Raw genomic sequence first — 27,889 nt, 5'->3', positions numbered from 1 at the left:
AGTAGAGATACGTTAGTGAACGCCTAATAAGCTACAGTATTCATCTTGAGTTAGCATCTTTTATGGATGTATAGTGTTAAAAGACATAGAAATATCAGGCTGAGTAAAAAGTAAGCAACGGTTTGAAAAAATGAAATTCGTCACAATATATTTCAACAATGCAGAAGTTTTATTCATCCATGTATGTTTCCATTACAATCAACACATTTTTGCCGAGCTACAAGTTTGTTTATTCAGGTAACATAAAAATCTGGAGTTCTGGAGCTGATGAATTCCTTGAATGCACTTACAGCATCAGTTTGATTTTTGAACTCCTTCTCTTGCAGGAAACCATCAGGGTGCTTGAAAAAGTGGCAATCGGTAGGAGAAAGGTCTGGGTAATAAGCTGGATAGGGAAGAACTTTGTAGCCAAGTTCCCTCAACTTCTGGAGCATAGTGAAACATGTGGTCAAGCATTGTCATAAAGAATTATTGGCTCCTTTCTGTTGACCAGAGTAGCAGCTTTTTGTTCATTTTTAGCAATTTCATGGCAATATGTTTCTACAGTAATGGTTTTTCAGGGTTTTAAGAAGTTATTGTGAATGAATCCAGCAGTACACCACCAAACAGTGACCTTAACCTTCTTTTTAAAGCGCTCAGGTTTAGGGAAGGTTTTTAGTGCTTCGTTTTGGTCCAACCACTGCAAAGAATGTTTTTTATTATTGTACAGAATCCACTTGTCATTGCAAATTACAATACGGTTGAGAAATGGATTGGTCTGATTACAAAGAAGAAGCAACAAGCAAATTTCATATTTGTGCATTTTTTGATTTTCATTCAAATCATGCGGTACCCATTTGTTGAGCTTTTCTGATTTTCTGATCACCTGCAAATGGTTGCAGGCAGCTTTCTGGCTAACTTGAAGTTCTTTTACCAGGTCTCAAGTGGTTTTATGTGGATCTTTCTCAATGACAGATTGGCGTCCACTATGCTCATGATCTTCAAGGCTCAATTCTCCACTGCAAAATCATTTAAACCATTTTCAAGCTGACCACTCACTGGTCATTTCCTCACCAAATGTTTTGTTGAAATTGCAAGCAGTTTCAGCTGCTTTACAACCTTTTTTGAAGCTAAATAGCAAAATTACTTGAATATTGCGCTTTGACAGTTCCATTTCAGATGACTTAACGATAGTGAAAAAACTATCAATGTTAATTTATTGATATATTTAAGTCTATGTTTGTATTATCAGACAATTGCAAATAAAATGTTTAAAAAATTTCAAAACTCTGCAAAAATCTGGTACAAATTCTTTATGGTTCAAAACATTGCTTACTTTTTACTCAACCTGATATATCAGCGGCAGACAAGATTCTTCTAGTAGCAGAAGTGGCATTGCTAAAGTCATATTAGTTCCTGGTTTTAAGGGTATCAGGAAAGGCCTGGTTGGAGGCCCAACATTCCAAGTTTTTTTACAGGGCTTAGATAAACTAAAGGACCACTGCAATAAGTATGTGAATCTGAGAGGGGAATATGTTAAATAAAATGATAGTTAACTGATCCTCTTGTGTTTTCTTTTACCCAAAGCCAGGAACTTTTCAGCATCCTCTCGTATGTAATAATTATTTTTGACACAGATACAAAGCCACACATATTCAGAATAAATAGAGCCAATTAAATCAGTCCCAGTATTTGGCTGGTAATTATTTCTTTACCCACTCCATAAGGATAAATGGCAAAATTGACTTTCATGAGATTTTAAACATCACAAAGCTATTTCTCTGGTGTAAAACTTGTTTTTGCTGCCCATTAACCTATCATGATAAATATATCAATGTTAACACAAGACCTTTATTTTATAAATTGTTGTTCTTTGGTGTCTATTTTGTCCAGGTCCAACAGTTGATGCATCTTGATCTACTGCGCAAACATCAACAGTGGAAAGATTGTTACATGGATATCAAACATGTGCTAACAGCTGTTTCTAATCAGGTATTTTCATAGTTTTCCTTAATTTTACTGAAGCCTTTTTTTCTGTGGAAAACAGATATATACCCTCAAGATTCAAGATTCCAATTACCTTTAACAATGCATTTTGTATTGTCTCACAACAGGTGTCGTGCTGTCTCTAAATAGATATTGTGTTGTGTCTCTCAACAGATGTTATACTGTGTTTCTGAACAGATGTTGTATTGTCTCTCTGAACAGTTGATGAACTCTATTTTAAACACGTGATCCGTCTGAACAATTAGAAGTAAAAATTAAATCACCATATTTTTCAGACAAATATTTACTTGTTTCTGCCTCTCTGTCACACTCTAACCTTTCATCATCTGACACAAGATCACCTCTTCTAATGCCCCCCTCCCCTCTCAAAATTCCTTGTCTTGCAAGTTACTTGGTGATCCTGCCAGTGCTGGTGCCACATACAAAACATCCAGTCCACGCTGTGAAGTGGTTGGCATTTGGAAAGGCATCCAGCGGTAAAAACAATGCCAAAACTGACCTCACCTGTGCTAGTACCATGTAAAAATCACTCAGTCCATTCTGCTGGGTGGTTGGTATTAGGAAGGGCATCCAGCCATAAAAAAACCCTGTCAAAAAAGACATAGAAGCTCCTGTCAAACTGTCCAACCCATGCCAGTATGGAAGATGGACGTTAAATGATGATGATGATGAAAAAAAAAGGTAGAGAAACTTATACACCAAGACAACTTCAGAGGACCAAAAGTTCCATGTAAAATTAGCAGAAATGGAAAAGATAGTAATAATGTTTGAATATTTGCAATACATGTTTATACTAAATATTACATTGGTTCATATGCTGGGAAATATGGTAGAATTGTTAAAATTTTCGTCCTTATTACTGTGTCTTGTTTATTTATAATATAGTCCTATGATTATTCTTTTTGCCTTGTCATTATTATTATTATTGTTATTGGTACTCCTGCTTCTATCACTCAGGGTTACTCCTTTGAATTGATGGTTGGCTGGCGCCGACACTGGGACTACCAACTGTACAAAAGTCTGGAACACCAATACCAGAGTGGTTTGGAGGCTCTAAACACGAATATTGCAGAAATTAAAGTGGAACTTGTATTCAGGTTAGTAAGTCATTGTGGAGGCGCAATGGCCCAGTGGTTAGGGCAGCGAACTCGCGGTCGGAGGATCGCAGTTTCAATTCCTAAACCGGGCATTGTGTGTGTCTATTGAACGAAAACACCTAAAAACTCCACGAGGCTCCGGCAGGGGGTGGTGGCGACCCCTGTTGTACTCTTTCACCACAACTTTCTCTCACTTTCTCTTCCTGTTTCTTGAGTAACGCTGCGATGGACTGGCGTCCCGTCCAGCTGGGGGGAACACATACGCCACAGAAACCAGGAAACCGAGCCCATGAGCCTGGCTAGGCTTGAAAAGGGCGACGTTTATCGTTTAGAAAGTCATATGGATCAGAGGTGGGAAAGGATGTGTGTAAAATAACCAAATGGATAAGGTATTTTAATATAAAGTCATGCTTTGTGAGTTCAATCCTGCTGCATGCCTGTCATGTTTCTGAACAAGCTGCTGTTTATCTAACTCAGTTTATCTGGTTAATTTCTTGCATTGACAGAAACCTCTTTCTTGCCATTTTTTACTTCAAATTCTGGTATTCAGTACCCTGCAAAAGAACTAGTCTTTTTTTTTTTTTGAATACATTTCAATAGGTTTGGAGGTGTGATTGACTAAGACTACTGCCAGGAATGTGATATAAGTACTCAAAAGAGAAACCAGTTTTTAGCAAAACAGTTGTGCAAATAATAATAATGATAATGATAATAATAATAATAATAATAATAATATATGCCCTGATGCAGTGGCTCTCATGGCTTCTGATTTCAACTGATTGGAAGTGTTACCATGTACATTGTTTTGTCTTGGTATAAAAGATAGGCTACAGCAAATATTCTGCTCAATACCACAGATTTGCTTGTCAGTTGCTTGACCTTAACCAGTTGACCCTTATGGCTGATGATATATGCATCTCTGATCACAAGCAGAAGTAGTAGGGGAGCATCATAGCCATGTATTGAGAGGGATTCTATGGGGTTTGAATAATTCACCTCTGGAAACATGGGTGTTTCGTTCAACATCCTTAAACAATCCTTATTCAGGGATGTTTTGAACAGGGTGAGCTACCCGACCTGAAGAAAATTCCAAGTGGGACCCATCTGCAAGGTCATGCACTGTTTATCTTGATAGTTTAGGAGAAGGAGCCAAGTCGATTAAATCAACCCCAGTGCTCAACTGGTACTTATTCTATTGACCCTGAAAGGATGAAAGGCAAGGTCAACCACGGCAGAATTTGAACTCAGTACACAGAAATGGTCAAAATGCTACTAAGCTTCTTGCCCAGCATGTTAATGGGTCTAACAGCTCATCTTAACAACAACAATAATAATAATAATTCTTTCTACTAAAGGCACACAGCCTGAAATTTTTGGGAAGGGAGACTAGTCAATTACATTGATCCTAGTGTTTCACTGGTACTTAATTTTTCGACCCTGAAAGGATTAAAAACAAAAATCAATCTCGGCAGAATTTGAACTCAGAGTCTAAAGTCAGAAGAAATGCCGCTAAGCATTTTTTTCATGCAGTCAGAATTCTGTCAGCTCATCTACCTTATAATAATAATAATAATAATAATAATAATAATAATAGTAATAATAATAATAATAATAGTAATAGTAATAATAGTAATAATAATAATAATAATAATAATAATAATAGTAATAATAATAATAGTAATAATAATAATAGTAGTAGTAATAATAATAATAATAATAATATAATAATAATAATACTAGCACTACTACTAATAATAATAGTAATAATAATAATAATACTTTTTACTATAGGCACAAGGCCTGAAATTTGGGGAGGGAACAGGTTGATTACATCAACCTCAGTATTTCACTGGTATTAATTTATCAACTCCAAAAAGATGAAAGGCAAAGTTGACCTTGGCAGAAATAATAATAACAACTACAATAATAATAGTAATGGTGATGATGATGATGTTTATAATAATTATGATTGTTTTAATACAGGCACAAGGCCAGCAATTTAAGGGAAAGATTTAGGGACATATATTGATCCCAGTACTTGACTAGTTCTTTATTTTATTGACCCCAACAAGATGAAGGCAGGGCTGAAGCCTCCTTATATGAAGTAATCTTGTTAATCATACTGCCTTGCTTGCATAAATTTAGGACTGTGAATTACTAATGCAACATGTAGTTCACTCAAAGTATTCAAAAGCTACTTTCTGCTGCAGAACCTATTAATTAATTATTAAAATGAAATCTCTTTAGTAATAAAGTAGTAAAATTTAATTTCATCATAATCTTTCATAATTCTATCTTAGATTGCAGTTAATAGCCTCCTCATAACATTGTTATCCGGTCACTGTTGATAAAATAAAGATCAAATGCTACAAAACAAATACTTCAGTATTTATACAACAAAGTTCAGTGTTTTTGGTTTTAGCTTTGCTTAATGGAATCTTCTAATTGATTTCGTGAATTTCTAGCAATAATTCAGCACTTTTACCATTTAGTCAACCAAATTTTCTTTTGCTAGAACTAATGAAATTTGTCAGTACATTAATGCTATAATCAAACCAATTTGCCACAGAAACCATAATTATTGAAATTAATACAATTATATTATATCCGAATAGCCCAGCAGCACCTTAGCTTTAGAACTATCAAGAGAGTTACCATCTCCTTTCCTTCATGTATTAACAGAACGATCTGCTGTGAACCAGCAACTTTAACCCTTTTGATACCAACTTGCCTGAGATTACCTCTCGTTCTGTCATACTAACTTCCTTTTTTAAAGTGATCCAAATTAAATCCTTCCTTTAAAATTTCATGATGATTTATGTTCTAAATGCTAGCTTAAAAATAATAATAAATTTATTTTACTAAATTCTTTGTTATTTTCAAAATTAATTGAAAGAAATGCAGTGTATTTCAACAGGAAAATGGTAATGAAAGGGTTCTAAAGAGAGTTACTGGACCATTTATATTCCATAGCCAAGCAGCTTAATCATTTAGTCACAGCAGGCAGTTACCGTAAATCCTCAAGTATAATACACATTTTTTTCCCAAACTTTAAAGGTCAAAATCCCTAGTGCGTACTATATACGAGGTTAAAAATAAAAATTATTTTCTAAACAATGTCTGCGTCTCTATTTGCTGTCTGGCAATGTTTATTCAGACGTATTTTGTGATGTCATGCATGAAAATACCTTAAGCTAAGCCTGAAAGCAATGAAGTCATAAAAGAATCATCCATAACTTGCAGTAAGCAACATTTATTAAACGGCGAGCTGGCAGAAACGTTAGCACGCCGGGCGAAATGCTTAGCGGTATTTCGTCTGTGTTATGTTGTGAGTTCAAATTCCGCCGAGGTCGACTTTGCCTTTCATCCTTTCGGGGTCGATAAATTAAGTACCAGTTACGCACTGGGGTCGATGTAATCGACTTAATACCTATGTCTGTCCTTGTTTGTCCCCTCTGTGTTTAGCCCCTTGTGGGTAATAAAGAAATAGGTATTACTGATATTTCTTTATTTTCTGCAAACAAAATGCACAAAAATGCTACACGTTTGCATTATGTTATATATACAATAATAATAAAGGATGTTACCATATACAGTTTTACAAACCAAGGACGTTATATAGACCTCCTTGACTCAAGTTAGAGAAGGGGTGCATATTATGCACAAGGTTTAGGTTTTTCAGAGGTACACCCCCCTAAAAATCCCCTGCATATTATACTCAAGGGGGAACTATACTTGAGGATTTACAGTATAATAAATTACAGTAATGCTATTTTTCAGGCACCAGAAACTACAGTTTTCTCCATCATTTGAGCAAACCAAACAGAGGTACTCACGAGAAATGAAGAAATTCCTGAGCATTCCATACAACTTCCAAGGTGTGTCCGATAAAAACCGTACTATGATATTTCGAACGATCGTTGACAGGAATGTGCGTGGGTTTGTAACCTGCTACAGAAATATGGATACCCTTTTTAAACAGCTCAAATCAGTTTATGAACAATTTAAGGTGATTTTTAAAAATTTCTTTCTCATTTAGTGATTTCAGTCTTTGTGTTGTGGCCATACTTTAGTAATGTCTTCAAGAGTGGAGGTGCATGGCCTAGTGGTTAGAGAAGCGGACTTGCGGTCGAGGGATTGTGGGTTCAAATCTCAGACCGAGAGATGTGTGTGTTTATGAGCGAAACACCTAAGCTCCACGTGGCTCCAGCAGAAGGAAATGGCAAACTTCTGCTGACTCTTTCGCCACAACTTTCTCTCACTCTTTCCTCCTGCATCTTGCAGCTCACCTGCAATGGACCGGCATCCTGTCCAGGTGGGGAACCTATACGCCAAGGAAACCAGAAAACCGGCCCTTATGAGCCAGGCATGGCTCAAGAAGGAACAAACAATGTCTTCAAGGACATTTCTTCAATATTATACTGACATACAATACAGTATTACTTTGACACATATTGATATTGATCTCTCTTCATTGGATGGCTTAGATCACATGAGTTACATCCCTTTTGGGAGTTTTCTCTCTTTAACAAATGTAATTGTTTGTTCCTTCTCGAGCCATGCCTACCTCATAAGGGCCGGTTTCCCGGTTTCCTTGGCGTATAGGTTCCCCACAGGCGCTTTAACAAGTCACAACATGGGTGGTGAACTACGTAAAATGTTAAAGAAACAAACCCAACTAAAGCAAAATTTTGTCTTGGGCCACTAAAATACTACCATGGACCCCCAATTCACTATTTTGCTTATATGGACCTCAAAAGAATCTTATGAGGGGGTGCTGAACAATTCCTGGCTTTAAGGGTGTCAAGAAAGGCCTGGCTGGAGGCCCAACTTTTGAGTTGTTTTACAAGGCTTAAGAAAACTGAAGGACCACTGCAATAAGTGTGTGAATCTGAGAGGGGAATATGTTGAATAAAATCATAATTAACTCCTGTATTTTCTTTTTTCCCAAAGGCAGGAACTTTTCAGCACCACCTCATATATGGATGATGGTTGAGACCACTGCTGTAATGTGTTAAATAATGAAGGGATGCATTCAGTAATACTTTTAAAAACATTCAGGATAATCACAACAGGGAGGCTGTTGAGCTTAGGACTGCTTCACCAGATTTAGTTTAGATTGAAACGACAGCAACTCTTTCTGGTTAATAACTGTATTGTTAATATTTCTTCTTCTATTGTTTTCTAGGATTGGGTTGCTCTTGGAACTATTGACATAAATGAGCTTGCAGACCAATGTCTCGTAGATATTACTGACTGGGAACGAAATATAAAGGCATTGAAGATTCGTAGCCGGAATGCAGATAAACTACCAAAGTAATCTTTCTAAATTTGCATTAATTATTATTCTCTGATTGATATTTGAAATGTACAAGGCACATGGCTCAGTAGTTAGAGTGCCAGGCTCATAATTATGAGGTAATGAGTTCAATTCCCAGACCAAGCTGAGTGTTGTGTTCTTGAGCAAGACACTTTATTTCACATTGCTCCAGTTCACTCAGCTATAGAAATGAGTTGTGACATCACAGGTGCCAAGCTGTATCGGCCTTTGCCCTTTCCCTTGGATAACATCAGTGTCACGGACAGGGGAGACTGGTATGCATGGACGACTGCTGGTCTTCCATAAACAACCTTGCTTGGACTTGTACCTTGGAGGGGAACTTTCTTGGTGCAATCCCATGGCCATTCATGACCAAAGGGGGTCTTTACTCTTTACCCTATATACATATAATGGTGTGGAGAAGGGAGACGTGTATGCATGGGGGATTGCTGGTCTTCCTGCAGTCACCCATGCATACCTTGCCTGGTTTTGTGCCTCAAAGGGGAACTTTCTAGGTGCAATCCCACGGTCATTCATGACTGAAGTGGTGTCTTTACAAAGCAGCAGAATTTCTTCCAACTTTATGTTCTCAGTTCAAATACCACTGGGCACTACTTTCCCTTTCATCCTTTCAGAGTCGACAGAATAAGTACCAGTTGAGAACTGGAGTTGATATAATTAACTTACTACCACCTCAGAAATTGCTGGCCTTGTGCCAAAATTGGAAACTGATATTTATAATTTAACAGTCAAGTCAACTGCTTAGCTTGATTTAATCGAATATACCCTTGCCCAAATTTGAGGCCTTCTACCTGTGACAGAAACCACTATTTATATCTACTCACTTGGTCCTTAGGGTACCACCTGGACACCTCATCACCACTATGTATCTCTTAGCAGCTATTACACAATGCCTCTTAAATCTGAGTAGCCATGTAAGTCCCCTACTAGGACCTGCTCTTCTCTACCTTTTTGCTATGCTTTAGTCCTCATCTACTAGCATAAAGCCTCACCTCTTGGCTTTTGTAGGCTTGTGAGCTGCATGGCAACCTCACTTGTGTTAGTTGCTCAAGAAAAGCACCCAGTCCGCATTCTGAAATGGTTGGCATTAGGAAGGTCATCCTGTCATACAAATCATGCCAAAGTAGACACTGGAGCACGATGAAGTCCTTCAGCCCCATTAAGTCCTTGCCAAACTACCAACCCATGCCAGCATTAAGCACATATGTTAAAATAATGATGATGATGATCACACACACACACACATATATATAACAGGCTTCTTTCAGTTTCTGTCTACCAAATCCACTCACAAGACTTTGATTACACTTGCTCAAGGTTCCACACAGTGGGACTGAACCCAGAACCATGTGGTTGGAAAGCAAGCTTCTTACCACACAACCACACTATTGTTTGTTTATTTATTTGTAAATTAATTAATTTATTTATTTTCTTCTGATTTCTTCAGCCAGGTAAAAGTTGGCTGCATCACTGTCAACACATCTCCGGTGAAGATTGTCATTGATGAACTCATCCAACAGCTGTTTGATGCCCTCGTCAACTGCCTCCAACGTAAGATCAGTCTCGATGTTAAGCACATTGACACATTCCTCACTGAAGCCATTGAAAAACTGTCTACTCAACCTAATACTCTGGAAGAAATTACTGCTGCCAATGCTTGCCACGTGGAATATGCTGAGAAGAAGAAAGAGGTAGAGTGTAATATATTTGATGTTGTTGCTATCTTGGTCCTTTTTTTATCAGTCTAGACCTCTGAGGATGTCCCTCAGCACTATCAAATCACCACTCCACACTGCAAAGAACAAGTCTTTTATATGATATTAGGCATTATAAACAGCCAATTATGACAGACAAACAACGGGTTCCCATTGTCAGGCCTATGTCATGATAATCATCATCATCACCAATTTTTTAACATCTGCTTTCCATACTGGCATAGGTTGAATATTTTGACAGCTGCTGGTGAGCTAAAGGACTACATTCAGTTCTACTGTCTGTTTTGGCATGGAGAGAGCTAGTCAATTACATCAACAGTGCTTGACTGGGACTTATTTTGTAAACCCTGAAAGGATGAAAGGCAAAGTAGATCTCAGTGGAATTTGAACTCAGAACAACAATAATAATAATCCTTTCTCGTATAGGCACAAGGCCTGTAAATCTGGGGGAGGGGGCTAGTTGATTACATCAAGCCCAGTGCTTGACTAGGACTTATTTTATTGACCGTGAAAGGATGAAAGGTAATGTTGGCCTCGGCAGTATTTGAACTCTTAAGCATAAAGCTGGATATTCAGTGTATCCTTTGCTTTTTTAAGATGGTAAGTTTGTGATTTGAGGGTATTGGACTGTTGTTACCAAGAGGCTGAGTTATAAGTTTATGGCTCTCTTCTTGTCTTGGTGAATATTTACCAATCAGCTTTATAGCCTTGTTTGTTTTTGTTGGGTTTTTTTTTTAACATTTTGGCCAATATGGATAAATTTGTATGTGTGAAGCAGACTGATCCATGTTTCAAATAAGTGATAGTTACACCAATGTGGGGAAAATAACTGAGCTTTGTAGGTCAGTAATTGATTGCTGTTGTTGTTGTTAAGCAACAAGATGGGTAAGGGTGATTAGGTGATGGTCTAGGGCTTAGGGGCTGGATACCCCAGACCTTGGAAAAAAGAAAAAACTTTGGTCGTCTTGTAGTCGAGGGCTCTTTGTTGACGCCCGACACCACTGGGAGGTGGCCCTCGAAGTCACTGGAAATGGAGATCTCCAGGTCCAAATTCTTGAATGGCATTGATCACTGCTGAAGCATTTGGGTGACTTAGAAGAGGAAGTAGGGGAGAAGGAAAGAGAAAAAGTTGGAAGGTTGAGAGAGAGGGAGAGAGAAAGGAAAAACGGTTGAGAGAGAGGGGGAGAAGGAGAGAGAGAAAGCAAGAAGGGTTGAGAGAGAGAAAGAGCAAGATTACTCTGTGGGCCACAATTCTGGCAATGTTATACTCTTTCTTTACTACCCACAAGGGGCTAAACACAGAGGGGACAAACGGATTAAGTCGATTATATCGACTCCAGTGCGTAACTGGTACTTATTTAATCGACCCCGAAAGGATGAAAGGCAAAGTCGACCTCGGCGGAATTTGAACTCAGAACGTAACCGCAGGTGAAATACTGCTAAGTAATACTGCTAAGTATTTCGCCCGGAGTGCTAACGTTTCTACCAGCTCGCCGCCTATTTTGGCAATGTTATACATGTATTGTCACAATGAAAATTGTAATGTTTTGTGAAGGCTCCCATACTCTCATACACGGATCCAATTTGTCTCAAACAAATTTAACAACTATTCAGCTCCAACACAGAAGTGTTGTTGCTGTGGTGATGATGTTTAGTGTAACAATTAATGAACTGCTGTAGTTCCAATAGAGATAAAGAATAACTCCATTTTCTATAGCACTATGGAGAGGAAAATGACAAATTGCCTACTGTTGGATAATATATTTTGTCTGTTATAGGAAACTTAGCAATAAATGTCTAGTACAGAAATGGTTTTACAATCTTGTAAGCTGATGTTATTCCACAGAATAGAGTGTATTGTGCAGAAACTGGATACTTATTCGAAGTTGAAACTTCTCAAAATGCAGCTCTTAGTTTCTTGTCATCAATTCTTTAGCAATGGTAAAAATGAAAGAGAAAGACAAAAAAATTTATTTCTGTACAAAATAAACAAATATTGAACGTAACCTGTATGTGAACAAAAGAAAGACATTTGATAAGTTAGAAGCATTAAACAGAATTATACATTACTAAATGACATTTGAACATAAGCATTTTGAAATATATGAATGTAATTTTCAGTTTATAACAACAAAAACATGTTAGTTTAGATAGAATACAAAGACTGCAGCCATTGTTCTTGGAGTATAAGGTTTCGTATATTCTGATACATTTGAAATAATTTTAAGGTTTCTAATATTATTTTTCAAATTTCAAATATATTTAGATAATATTGTATCAGAACGACTTCCAAGATCTCTAAAAGTATGCCTATGCCGATTATAAATTAATTTCAAAAGATTCACATTCAGTCCATCATATTCTTTAGAAATTCTGTAATTTGCTAGGAATAAATTTACACGCAGAGCTATGGAATTCAAAAGTCATAAATTATCTAAAGGACATTTTATGAGGTTGAAATAGCTGCACAGACAAGAAACATTTAAAACAGTTTGCAGTCTGAGGTTTTTGATATTAACATAGCCATCTACATATGATACATAATGTATATGCAGTGTTGATTGTCCAGTTACTGCAGTGTTTGTCCTCAAAAAGGCTCCTGAAGGTTGAGATGCATTTGGTGCTTACATTGGTCACTATTGGATGAATTTTCATTTGTCTGATATTCATTATGTTTTTAACACAGCAAATCCATGAGAGACGTTGGTTCAAGTCAATGCTGAGTAAATGGTCTATCAACAAACCCCTCTCTCTCTCTCTGCACACACACACACACACACACACACACACACACATATATATATATATTGGGTCATCCTATTAATGCATTTTTTTTTTACACTTCTTTTATTTTTCAAAATTAAGATAAACAAAGTTCTTTTCTAATCTAAAATATAGTCTCCTTCATTTTCTACAATGCCCTTCCATCAATCTGGTAGTCTTACAAGGCCCCTCTTCCAAAATTCACTAATTTGTGAGGAAAAATACTCCTCCAGTACTATTGTGACCTCATCTACAGAATTCATATTTTTCTGTCCAAATGATTTTGAAGACTGAGGAATAAATGATAATCAGATGGGAAAATGTCTGGCAAACATGGTGGGTGGGGCATCGTTTCCCATTTAAACTTCTCCAGCCTTTGTAATGTCATCCTCGCTGTATGTGGCCAAGCATTATCCTGATGGAAGAACACCTTCCGTCTTGAAACCAAAGATGGTCGTTTTCTTCCTAGCGCAGGTGTCAGTGAATGGTTTGACTCACCAAATCCAATCTTCTCTGTTAGTTCTTCAACAGTTACAAGGAGATTTTGTTTCACCAGGTTTTTACAGGATGTCCTCGTTGAGCTGTACAGATCTTCCAGGATGAGGCTTATCTTCTAGGGTGTAGTTTCCGGCTTGGAATTTCTGGAACCACTGTTGACACCGGCTTACACTTATTATCCTACCCTCATATACTGCATTAATATTCCTCACACTTTCTCTTGCATTATTGCCTTTATTGAATTCATAAAGCAAAATATGCCAAATATGCTCCTTTGTCACTTCCATTATAGCTTTGAAAAAAATAAAACTGTTAAAATTGAACTGCTCTCTTCAAAACTTGCACTAAGAATTAGAACAAGGTAAAATTACTACCTGCTTTTACAGTAAGTTGATGCAGGTAGTTTATCACATCCCCCTCCGACTTTTAGTTCATGCAATTGAAAAAACTGCATTATTTATGGGATGACCCTATATATATATTGATATTTATATTAATGTTTGTTTTTATATTCAGTTACAATAAAAACAATTTTACTTTAATCTTGTGGGGTACTCTATATTTTTGTAGAGTACAAATTTATTATTCTTAAACAAGAATCTTGTTGACAGTGACTTCAAAGTTTCAGCTAACTAAGCCATTGTTGAATGATGGGTCAACTGATCAACCCTTTGAAGTCACTGTCAACAAGATTCCTGGTTGAGAATAATATATGTGTATGTATGTATATTTATATGTAAATATATATGTATATTCTCCCCTTTACTGTTCCCTCTCTCTCTCTCTCACTTCCTCCTTGACTCTCTCGTTGCTCACACGTGACCAACGGCCATATATCTTTCTTTCTTCCACTTCCTTCCTAAAGACAAGATGTGATTTTACTTGTCTCTTCTCAAAGCTCGTTTTTCCAGCGTTCACCACTTCACATCGTCTTGGCTTATCAGCCCTCACTGTTTGGTTTTTACTGTTTTGTTCTCACTGTCCTGTTTTTCTTACCACTTTCACCCTCCGGAAAAAAACCCAGATTTTATTTAATTTGCTTTGCGGGAAGGATTATTTTAACGAAGTTGTGTCTTGTCCCTACCTTCGAAGCACGGAGTAGATAAAATAGGGGACAACTGATGAAGGGAATTTCTTTATGTTGCTTGTCTCGTTTCTCTGTTTGTGTCTTTCATTGTTTGAAAAATTTTCATTTTCTATTTTTTTGTTTTTTATGTTCTTGTTTCTCCTTTTGTCTACATTTTTTCTATGTCCTGTACCCATATATGCATGTATATATACATATATATGTAGGTATGTACATATATGTATGTATATATGCAGATATATATATATATATATATATACTTGAAAAATTGAATAGAAATGGCTTTTCTGATAATTTTTCCACTTTAATAATTAAAATTATCAGAAAAGTCTTTTCTATTTATCTTTTTGAATATATAATACTGTACCAAGGTCTTCCTATTTCTTGTTCTACTATATATGCATACACACACACACACATAATATATATAAATGATAATATTATCATTATTGTGTGTGTGTGTGTGTGTGTGTGTGTGTATGCATAGATATATATGTTTATGAATTTGTGTTGCAAGATTTGGCATTTGACAAAAAAATGACCATTCCAAAATCCAATATATATATGTGTGTGTGTGTGTGTGTGTATATATATATATATATATGTGTGTGTGTGTATAAACAGACACACACATACACCCACACACACACACAGCAGTAACTTGATCTTTGACTCTGTATTTATATTAGGATACAGAGAGGATATATTAATTAAACTCTGCTTCAGTGCCACATTTTTGCTATTAATATTTGCTTTTTCTGCTGGAAAATTTAGTGTACAATTTAGCAGAATGCTTACTGAGTATCTTATAATGGCTGTGGTTATTTTTTCCAGAAAACATTTATCTACTAGACAGAGGAAATTTCAGTGTTACTTGTGTCTTTTATCCATATCTTTTACTCGCTTCAGTCACTGGCCATGCTGGATCATTGCTTTGGCTGGTTTAGTCAGATAAAGCAACCCCTGTACATATTTTGGTTTAAGTCTCTTTTACAGAACCACTATGTTATGGGGGGTGGGCATAAAGAAAACTGATATTGGTTGTCCAATGGTGGTGGCGGTGGTGGTGGTGGTGGTGGTGGTATCTAGAATGACACACACCCAGATATATCGTTATCAGCATCATCATTTAACATCTGCTTTCCATGTTGGCATGAGTTAGACGGTTACTTATTTCTTTATTGCCCGCAAGGGGTTAAACATAGAGGGGACAAACAAGGACAGACAAAGGGATTAAGTCGATTACATCAGCCCCAGTGTGTAACTGGTACTCAGTTTATCAACCCCAAAAAGATGAAAGGCAAAGTCGACCGTGGCGTAATTTGAACTCAGAACGTAACAGCTGACGAAATACTGCTAAGCATCTTGCCTGGCGCGCTAACATTTCTGCCAACTTGCCACCTTGGGTTAGACGGTTTGATTGGAACTGGTAAACTGGAGAGCTGCACCATGTTCCAGTCTGATTTTGGCTTGGTTTCTACAGCTGGATACAGCTTCCTATCACTAACCACTCTGAGAGTGTTGTGGGTGCCAGTTACATGTCAGCTTCTGTCAAATTGTCCAACCCATGCTAGCATGAAGAAAGGACATTAAATGAGGATGAGGATGTTGCCCCCTTTTTCAAGAACCCACAAAAGCAGAATAATGTCTCATTGGCTGAATTAATACAGAATTTAAAGAATTGAAGAAAGGAATGGAAAAAGAAATCAAGGTGTGGCTGTGTTGTAAGAAGTTTGTTTCCAAATTACATGGTTCCAGGTTCAGTCACACTGTGTGGTAGCTTGGGCAAGTGTCTGCTACTAAAACCTCAGGCTGACCAAAGTCTTGTGAATAGATTTGGTAGACAAAAACTGAAAGAAGCCTGTCATATACATATGTATATTTATGTGTGTTTGTCCTCCACCTTCACCTGGCAGCCATTGTTGCTGTATTTACATCCCCATAACTTAGCTGTTTGGCAAAAGAGACTGATAAAATAAGTACCAGGCTTAAAAATATAAGTCTTAGTGTCAATTTATTTGACTAAAATTCTTCAAGGTATTGCCCCAGTATGGCCACAGTCAAATGCCTGAAACAAGTAAATAATAAAAGAACTGCAAACACCTTGGTTTATGTTTACAGTGACTTCTCCCGACATAGATGGGAGAAGTAAATGCAACTTATGCTCACTAGCAGCACTAGAAATCTTCAAGCATAAAGATAGTCTAATAGATAAGTACAATGAATTAATAATTAGATGCAAAACATAAATATATTTAGTCTTTCAGTAAGATTCCATTAACCTAACAGGTTAATGAAGTTTGTTTACATCGTCTGTCTCTACATAACCACAATTGTTTCGACTAATTCTCCTGTAATAAAGCAATTACTAATGAATAATTGTTATTCAACCTCTGGTAATGCCCAATTGGTTAAGGTATGTCTGACATCTTTTTTATTATGAATTTTAAATTTAGAAATTTAGAAATTTAATATCTATATTGTGACTCAGTACATCTGTTTCCAAGCAAGGTAATATTTCCCTTTGGTCAGACAGGTTTTAGCAGAATATTAGAAATGAATTAGATCCATTTACAGCAATCATATATGGAAACACAAACAAACACACATACATACATACATACATACATACATACATACATACATACATTTTACATACATACATACATATATACATACGTGCATGTAGGTATACTTTTATTCTTGTATTTGTTTGTCATTTTACTGTGGCCAAGCTGGAGCACTGCCTTCAAGGGTTTTAATGCCACAAATTGACCCCAGGACTTACATTTGAAGCCCAGTACTTATTCTCTCAGTTTCTTTTCCTGAACCGCGAAGTTATGGGTATATAAACACAGCAACACTGGTTGTCAAGCAGTGATCACACACACACATGCATACACACAGATGCACGCACACACACATACAGGGTGTGGTGAATAGATTGTCATCTAAGTTATGCAAAAATGAAAATAACACTGACCTCTCATTTTAACAGATATTTTTACCAAAATTAGATAAAAAATTCTTGAAATACTAAAGAGTAAATTTATTCAATAAAATTACCATTTGCTTCAACCATGGTCTCCAGATGACTTCAGAATCTCCAGCAACTCTTCTGAACTAAACTCCACACATAATAATCAAGGGAGTTGCAGTCTAGGAAGTTAGGCAGCCAGATGTTAGGGGTGATGTGGTCACAGAAATTGTCTGACGGCCATGACTGGGTCTTCCTGATTGTGTGACATGGTGCAGAATCCTGTTGCCAGACATAGGGTCTTCCAGCAGCCACCCTGTTGATCCTGGGCAGCACTACCTTCTCCGGACTTTTGATGAAGACCTCTGTGTTGAGCCTTAGGTCATGTAGGAAGATGAATGGAGGCATAACGTTGCCATCACTAGTGATCACTCCAAACACTATGATGTTGACTGGATGTTCTGTGTGTTCACTATCTGATCCTGGCAGAAATTTTTCTTACCTGAGAAAAACCAAAGCATGTTTTGTTGGAGGGGATGCTTGAGTTTGCTCAAAAACTTCGCAGTACGGTCTTTCGTCTTGTCCTTGATGGCTTGGGATAAAAATTGGCCCTCATCTGTATGAGGAATGCTGAATGTCTTCATGCACTACCTGCATGTTAAGAAACTCTGACACTCCCATGTCTTGGCGATGGACCTGATTGACTTGGAGGGATCATTTACAATCATGGCCTGGATCTCACCAACAAATTCAGGAGTTCTTTTCTTATCAGAATGATCAGAGTGAGTTCTTTGAGCTGCAGTACCTTTGAAGTCACCATTAGACTCATCCAACGCTTTCCAAATCCTCTGCACTCTGCACTGTCCTCAGATTGACACCCAAACACTCTGAAATGTTCATATTGGAGCTTCCGGCATGAATGCCAATCAGTATAGCATGTCACTTCCAAATTTCTAACAGAGTGAATTGCATCAAGATGCTATTTTTCTCACAGACAGTACCCGACTGACCCTACTATATTGTGTTGTCAGCAAAATTAAAATCAATGTGCATGCGGGAAATAAAAAAAATTAAAAAAGGCAACATTTACCCATCGCACCTTGTGTATATGTATGTATTATATATATATATATATATATATATATATATATATATATATATATATATATATATATATATATATATATATATACATATATATATTATATATATACATATATATATACATATATATATATATATACATATATATATATATATATATACATATATAATATATATATATACATATATATATATATACATATACATATATATACATATATATAATATATATATTATACATATATATACATATATACATATATATACATATATATATATACATTATATATATATATATATATATACATATATATATATATATATATATTATATATATATATATATTATATACTACATATACTTTATTTTAAGCAGCAGAAAATTCAACCAAATCTGTTACTCTGAGTTTCTCGTTGCCGTTCATCAAGACAGTTTTTTTGCTAGAATATATACATATATATATATTTTACTTATATATATATATTTATAATATATATATATTTTTTACTTCCCCTCATGTATATATATGAGGGGAAAACAAAAATTATCCGTACTTTTGCCATAACATATCTTTGTTATTGTCACGCTGCCTTCTGTGCATGCATGCTTATAGTTGGTACTGTTGTGGTCACATGATCGAAGTTTGTGCCTGATCATGCCATTTTACTTTCTGGCTTTACCCGTATCACATGGTTGGGAAGCAACTGTCTTTCCACACAATCAATCTTGGGGTTCTCTGGTGGTTAGTGTGTATAAGGGAGGTAATCATGTCTACATAATATTTGGTGGGATTAGCTATTATACCCACACTACTATTATCCATTAGCACTAGTACTGATTGAGTAAACCCTAAATCTAAAGCCATGCTAACCATCTTTTCTCTTTTATCTTTTACTTGTTTCACTCATCTGACCGTGGCCATGCTGGGGCACCGCCTTGCAAGTTTTTAGTCTAACAAATCATCAACCCCAGGACTTTTTTTAAGCCTAGCATTTATTGTTTCGATCACTTTTGCTGAACCACTAAGTTATGGGGATGCAAACACACCAACACCAGTGATGTGGGGACAAAGACACACTCAAAGACACACACATGTAGATATTTATGGATAACTATATACAATAGGCTTCTTTCAGTTTCCATCTACCAAATCAACTTACAAGGGTCTGGCCATCACAAGGTTATAGTAGAAGATACTTGACCAAAGTGTCACACAGTGGGACTGAACCCACAACCATGTGGTTAGGAAGCAAGCTTCTTCCCACACAGCCACACCTATACCTATCACCTTTTATTTTCCAATATACTTTGAACCACCCAGTGCATTGTTTTCGTTTCTTTTTCTTTTTTTTCTAAGACTGCTGGATATAATTTGAGAGGGATTTGGTTACTATTTCTTGCAGACAAAATTCATTTTATAGACGCTCCCTTGTTGGCTTTACATCGCTCAATTATATGAAGAAACCATCAACTTCATCTTTGTTGTTATTGATGCTGTCGATGATGATGATGGTGGTGGTGGTAGTGGTGATGGTTGTGGTGGTGTTGATGTTGATGGTGGTGGTGGTGGTATTGGTGATGGTTGTGGTGGTGGGGGTGATGGTGGTGGTGATGTTGGTAGTGGTGGTGGTGATGGTGGTGGCGGCGGTGGTGGTGGCGGAGGTGGTGGTGGTGATGGTTGTGGTGGTGTTGATGGTGGTGGTGGTGTTGATGGTGGTGGTGGTGGTTGATGGTGGTGGTGATGTTGGTGGTGGTGGTGATGGTGGTGGCGGCGGTGGTGGTGGCGGAGGTGGTGGTGGTGATGGTTGTGGTGGTGTTGATGGTGGTGGTGGTATTGGTGATGGTTGTGGTGGTGGTGATGGTGGTGGTGATGTTGGTAGTGGTGGTGGAGGTGGTGGTGGTGATGGTCCTGATGATGTTTACGATGATGATGAGAATGATGACAATGGTGACAAGTGCTTGCAGCAACAGTTGCAGCGATAATGACGAGGAGGCTGAAGAGGAAAAATTTTGGTGCTCCAACTAATGTGTTCATTTACACCTTCACACACACACATACACACACACTGTTCATTGCTAAATTATGACATTCTTCTTCTTCTTATTATTATTATTATTATTATTATTATTATTATTATTTTTAAAATTAATTGCATTCATTTGATGTTTCACAGATGGTGCTATAAAAAACAAAAAAACAAAAAAACAAAAAAAACAGAGAAAGCAGACCAAAAGCAAAACAAACTAGTCTTTTGTTCCAGCAATGAACACTGTAATTGCTTTAGAAGCAACAGAGACACTAGCTAGAGTGGTAACTTCCTCGAATTATGTATGAAACTGAAGGTCAGACAAAGATAGTTTGGTCCATTGTGACCAAAAGATATTGATTTGCCTAGATTGAGCAGACAGCTAGGCATGGTGTAGACTTGGCTGTGTGGTTAAGAAGCTCATTGTACAACCATGTGGTTTCGGGTTCAGTCCCACTCTCTTTTACTCTCTTTCAGTCATTTGACTGCGGCCATGCTGGAGCACCGCCTTTAGTCAAGCAAATCGACCCCGGGACTTATTCTTTGTAAGCCCAGTACTTATTCTATCGGTCTCTTTTGCCGAACCGCTAAGTGACAGGGACGTAAACTCACCAGCATCGGTTGTCAAGCAATGCTAGGGGACAAACACAGACACACAAACACATACACACACATACATACATATATATATACATATATACGACAGGCTTGTTTCAGTTTCCGTCTACCAAATCCACTCACAAGGCATTGGTCGGCCCGGGGCTATAGCAGAAGACACTTGCCCAAGATGCCACGCAGTGGGACTGAACCCAGAACCATGTGGTTGGTAGGCAAGCTACTTACCACACAGCCACTCCTGCGCCAGCATTCTTGGATAAGTGTTTTCTACAATATCCTATCCCCGGGCTGATCAGTGCCTTGTGAGTGAATTTGGTAGACGGAAACTGTGTGGAAGCCCTTTGTATCTTTTATCTTTTATCGTTTGCTTGTTTGATTCATTACACTGCGGCCATGCTGGAGCACCACCTTGAAGAATTTTAGTTGAAGGAATCAACCCCAGTAGTTACTTTTTTTTTTTGTGACTGGTGCTTATTTTCTCAGTCACTTTTGCTGAATAGCTAAGTAAACACACCAATACCAGTTCTTAAGCCATACCTATACCAATATATATATAAATGGAGTTAAATGCAAGTGTTATTCAAATTTGAGGGAATGAACATATATACGTACACATATTTATATGATTATGTATACACATATAGACACACACACGCACACACAAACATGTGCACACATACGCGCGCACACACACACGAATGCGCACACCTAAGACTCACAACGCCACGGATACACGTATATACACCCACATACGCATACACGCACACACATACACACGCACACATACATGCACATATGACACGCACGCACATACGACACGCACGCACACACACAAATGAACCCACACATACCTCCCATACACTCATACAAACACACACACAATTATACATGCATGTATACACACGCACATTCAAGCACACACACACATATGCACAAAGTAAAGCACAGTTATTCCCTACACACACAACCTCTATGCATGCACACATGAACACACACATACATACATACATACACACACACACACACAAACACACTACACACAATACATACACATACACACACACACACATACTTCAAACTACCAGTACCTTTCACTGACCATTCTTCAACGCACATGGGTAGGTAGGCACAAGAGCCACTCCTACTTCATTTTTCCTTAACCTTAAACGATACTAAGCCCTACCATACACATAGATTAACAGCCACAACCACACACACACAGACCTGCACGCATGCACATATCCACACTTACACACCTCCTCTTGCACTCTCCTGTCTTTGAAAGAAATTTTTCTTCACCCATTCCCTTCCGGTCATTCAAAATGTGACCGCATGTGTACCATTGGCGATTTTTTTTTCCTCCATCTTCCCTTCTTTGGATCTTTCCTTTTCCTATGTTTCTGACAAAGAGCTCCACTTGAAACGTTAAACCCTCCTTCTTTCCTGAGCATTCAATAATACTATACTTGTTCCACGTCCTTGCGTTCTTGTGTTTTCTCTTTGTGTTTTCATGTTTGGATCAACTATATATTATATATATATATATATATATTGATAAAAATGGTAAGACAACAAAAGAAAGAAAGAGACCTCGATATTACATAAATAGAGGAATTTATCTCTAAATGTAATGTGTGATAATTATTTGGTAGCCATGATAAAACTTCGACTTTCGGATGCCAAAGTGGAAATTCACACTGCCATCTCTTTAGTTATCTGGCCATCGGAAAAATGCTATGAAAAATGAGCGTTATACAAAGGGAAATTACTGTGTGATTGACTGTTATTAAGACAAAAGAGCTATTCGAATGACCGCTAAGTAAGGAGAGGGAGTAAAGTAAGGGGGTAAAAAAAGTTCATAGTAATCACGTAAGCGCGCCTGTTTATACCTACACATGTGCGCCCACACACCCACATGCGTGCACCTAAGAGTATACATTCATCCACCCTCACTTGAAACATACACATCCTCACTCTCATCCTTCATTAAATGTATATATATATATACATACAAACTCACACACACATGCGCACCATAAAGGTTCATACACACGTCTATATATGCACAAAGACAAGAAAAAACAGGGTTAAGGTTAGCAATACAGAAAAAGGCACAAGGGAGTATACAAAGAGTAAACCACATCTATATATGCACATATCCTTATGCACACGCACACGTCTATGCACGCACACACACACACACACACACACAAAAATGATCATACATCTATATGCACACATACAAGAAAAAACAGTGCTATGGGCAAAAATACAGGAAAATGTGTAAAAGCACCGTTTTTACATGTGTGTGTGTATGTATGGTGAATAAATATAGATAGGGATTTATTATTGAGGCGGGTACCATAAGAGCACTCAGTTGTATTCTGGGTTCTGGTCAACTGCATCAATTTGTTAGGAGCACCTAGGATTACTTAAGGTAAGCGATCCTACTGTAATTCATCCTATAGAGAAATCCTGGGTTCACTTCACTGGATTACAAATATTTTACCGAGTGTGTATCCAAGACAATTAAAATAAATACAAAGATTAATACATCTGTGTATTTTTCTCATTTCTACAGTCATAGTAACAGGAGTGGCTGTGTGGTAAGTAGCTTGCTTACCAAGCACATGGTTCTGGGTTCATTCCCACAGCGTGACACTTTGGGCAAGTGTCTTCTGCTATAGCCTCGGGCCAACCAAAGCCTTGGTAGACGGAAACTGAAATAAGCCCATCGTATATATGTGTATATATATATATATATGTATGCGTGTGTATATGTTTGTGTGTCTGTGTTTGTCTCCCCAACATCGCTTGATAACCGATGCTGGTGTATTTTCGTCCCCGTAACTTAGCGGTTCGGCGAAAGAGACCGATAGAATAAGTACTAGGCTTACAAAGAATAAGTCCTAGGGTTGATTTACTCGATTAAAGGAGGTGCTCCAGCATGGCCGCAGTCAAATGACTGAAACAAGTAAAAGAGTAAGGGGTAAAGAGAGTAATTACACAGCACATTTGATTTAAATGTGCCCAATGCACATTTCTACTTCATAGGAAACTAGCAATCCTATTTGCATCCCACAATTTTTTGCTAGTTAGCAGTCTTTGCAACTTTATTGAAGGACCATCCACTGATGTGTCCAATGCAAAGTAAGTGTATGTAGGTTTGATTAATGTTATTCTGCTAGGTTTTTATAGTTTTTGAGAGAAAAAATGTGAAGGGGAGATTTGGAAACTTGATGTGGCTATAAAAACTATCATACGGTTTTATAGCCATATCAAATTTCTAAATCTCCCCCTCACATTCTTTCCTCTCAAAAGCTATGAAAACCTAGCAAAACCACATTAGCAAAGCACATATACACTTAGTTCGTTTTGGATCTCATCTGTGGATGGTTCTTGACTAAAGTTGTATAGACTGCTAACCAGTTGAAAATAACTGAATGAAATGTAATTGCTGGTTTACTATGCAGCAGAGATGTGTGCTGGACAACTTTAAACCAAATATACTGTATCACTGATCTCTGTATTCCTAGTAATTGCCTTACACACATATATATATTTATATATATATATATATATATATATAGAGATAGAGAGAGAGAGAGATAGATAGATAGATAGATAGAGATAGATAGATAGATAGATAGATGTGTGTGTGTATGTGTCTGAAGGCACATGGCTCACTGGTTAGAGCATCAGGTTTACGATCATGGGGTTGTGAGTTCAATTCCTGGACTGGCCTGTGTGTTGTGTTCTTCAGCAAGATACTTTATTTCAGATTTCTTCAGGTCACTCAACTGTAGAAAAGGGTTGCAACATCACTGGTGCCAAATTGTCCTGGCCTTTGCCTTTCTCTTGGACAGTATCAGTGATGTGGAGAAGGGAGATCGATATGCATGAGTGATTGCAGGTCTTCCACTAACAACTTTGCCCAGACTCGTACCTCAAAAGGGAATTTTCTGTGTACAACCCCATAGTCATTCATGACTAAAGAGAATCTCATATATATATATATATATATATATATATATATATGTATATGTATGTATGTATGTAGATAGACAGATAGATAGATATGTGTGTGTGTGAGTTTGTATGATTGTGTATTGAAGGATATATTTATCATTGAAATTCTGACTTTGTTTTTTTTTATGTTTTATTACTTGCAATTTATGTTTTTACAATTTTATAATATTGAAATAAACTAGTACTTTCATGTGTTGTGCAATCATCAGGTTTATGTAGAGACAGTCGTTTTCTACAAGTGACAAAATCATTCATGACAAAAAAATAGTTTGATGAAATTTTAGTTAACAGTAGGAAAATTCATATATCATGACAAATTGTTTCATAACTTAACATCTTGTAAATGATTTATATTATTATATTCAATAATAAATAAATTACTTACATGCCTGCATTAATGCAAAATGGTCTTCAAACTATTTCTGTCATTTATGACTATACATTCCTTATCGTTTTCTCTTGTATTGTACTATATATCTTATATTTTGGAGAATGATACACTAAGGAGCTTTTTTGATGAATACTACCAGATTACGTTAATCCATATATTGTGACTTAAATTTATATATATATATATATATATACACGAGCAAAACACTCCCCGTCCAATGGATGGTGCTGAATCATATCTGCTGAATAAAAAGCAATCAGTGTTTTCTTTTCATTAAAAAATAATTAAGCATGCCTTTATTTCAATAAAATTTTTGGTTTTGCTAAACGAATTTAAGGCAAAAAAAAAAACTTCTTGAGAAACCAAATAGTCTTTCCTTCCTTCATGCCAAGTTTGAAGAAAATATCTCTTTTGCATCTTACATTTTTGGTCTCTTAAATATACTGTATTTTGTGGCATTATTTCAAGCCAGCTGGCTTTTTTTGTGCAAAATGCATGTGCATTTTTCTCGCATACGTGTAGTATCGATCGCAACAGCTGATGTACTTGCATGTACAAATGCACATTCCCAGGCTTTATCAATCGCATTCTCACCTGGAATCGATTTTTGTAATTTTTTCAAGACTTATACATGCCCTGATACCATCGGTATCTGCATATCAAATTTGAGCACAATCGGATGGAGGATGCCCGAGATCCTGGAAGACACACACACAGACAGACAGAACGGATTTTATATAATATATATATATATATATATATATATATATATATATATCATACATATGTATGTATGTATGAATGTGCATGTGTGTGTCTGTGTTTGTGCTCCCCCACTGCTTGATAACCAATGTTGGTTTGTTTATCCTTTTAGTGTTCAGATTACTCTGTTAAATGTAATGCCTTTTCCCTCAAATTGTTTTGAATTAATCATGCATTATCTCATGGCTTTGAAATCTCAATGATGTGATTATTTATTTTTAGAATGTCAATATAGGCGCAGGAGTGGCTGTGTGGTAAGTAGCTTGTTTACCAACCACATGGTCCCGGGTTCAGTCCCACTGCATGACACCTTGGGCAAGTGTCTTCTACTCGGGCCGACCAAAGCCTTGTGAGTGGATTTGGTAGATGGAAACTGAAAGAAGCCCATCGTATATATGTATATATATGCGTGTGTATGTTTGTCCCCCTAGCATTGCATGACAACCGATGCTGGTGTGTTTATGTCCCCGTTATCTAGCGGTTCGGTAAAAGAGACCGATAGAATAAGTACTGGGCTTACAAAAGAATAAGTCCCGGTGTCGAGTTGCTCGATTAAAGGCGGTGCTCCAGTATGGTCGCAGTCAAATGACTGAAACAAGTAAAAGAATAAAAGAAAGAATGAAAGAAAGAATAGGTTAGGTGTAAGAGGCCAGATATGGCTAGTTCAAATATAAAACATGTAGAATATTCAGGCCAGATATGGCTGGTTTAAATACTAAAGGGTTATGTCCCTGAAACCCAGCAGCTTGGCAAAAGAGACTGATAGAATAATTATCACTCTTAAGATAAGAACATAACTACTGGGATTGATTTGTTCAACTAAAACCCTTCAAGGTGGTGTCCCAGCATGGCTGCTGTCCAATGACTGAAACAAGTAAAAGATAGAAAATAAAATATGAAAAGATTCTTATTGTGATTTCTGACTTAGGTAAGTTATTAAATATTTGGCAAGCTGTAGAGTTTTCATGTAGATCTAATTATCTTCATCAGCTGCTTTCTGATTGGCTAATCAAGGTGAATGGTTTCTTTTTCAACCACCAGGAGGATGAAAGAGAATGTCAAGTATGGAAGTCTTTAAACTTTGACATGACAGAGGTGGAAGTAAATGTTGTTTATACATTTGGTCCATGTCGACTATCTTGGTTGTCAGTCTTCTGATTCCGGAACGGCCGATGTATGTGACCGTCAAACACTCAATGCTTGCGACTGTTTATCAATAGAAACGTAATAATTCAAATGCAAAAAAAAAAAATGAAAAATAAATGGGCAAAAACAAACAAACAAAAAACAAATAATGGTGGTGATGTAAGTGAAGAAGCTATCATTTACTAATTAATTAAATTAGAATAAAAGTCTACGTAAGAAGAGAAAAACGTAAGAAATGAAACAACTTTGATGAGGTGACACCAGTGGAGGTGATGGTGCTGCTACTGCTGCTGCTGATGATGATGACAAAGGCGATGATGTTGATGATAAACATTATCATCATCACTA

General features: G+C 37.0%; 1 protein-coding gene across 2 annotated transcripts in view; it reads left to right on the top strand.

Annotated features, from left to right (window-relative positions):
* Positions 1 to 27,889, top strand: part of LOC115221696 (cytoplasmic dynein 2 heavy chain 1-like) — a 398,382-nt gene that overhangs the window by 107,249 nt on the left and 263,244 nt on the right. For both annotated transcript variants that reach the window (XM_036510740.1, XM_029791902.2), the window contains exons 13-17: positions 1,873 to 1,971; positions 2,944 to 3,083; positions 6,864 to 7,092; positions 8,272 to 8,399; positions 9,872 to 10,115. In XM_036510740.1, the coding sequence (XP_036366633.1) occupies positions 1,873 to 1,971; positions 2,944 to 3,083; positions 6,864 to 7,092; positions 8,272 to 8,399; positions 9,872 to 10,115 (840 nt within the window). The remainder of the gene's footprint in view (positions 1 to 1,872; positions 1,972 to 2,943; positions 3,084 to 6,863; positions 7,093 to 8,271; positions 8,400 to 9,871; positions 10,116 to 27,889) is intronic.

The sequence above is a fragment of the Octopus sinensis genome, linkage group LG18 (genome assembly GCF_006345805.1).
Source record: "Octopus sinensis linkage group LG18, ASM634580v1, whole genome shotgun sequence".
NCBI classification, from domain to species: domain Eukaryota; kingdom Metazoa; phylum Mollusca; class Cephalopoda; order Octopoda; family Octopodidae; genus Octopus; species Octopus sinensis.
The sequence above is the reverse complement of the archived record's forward strand: the minus strand, read 5'-3'. Positions and strand labels throughout refer to the sequence as shown.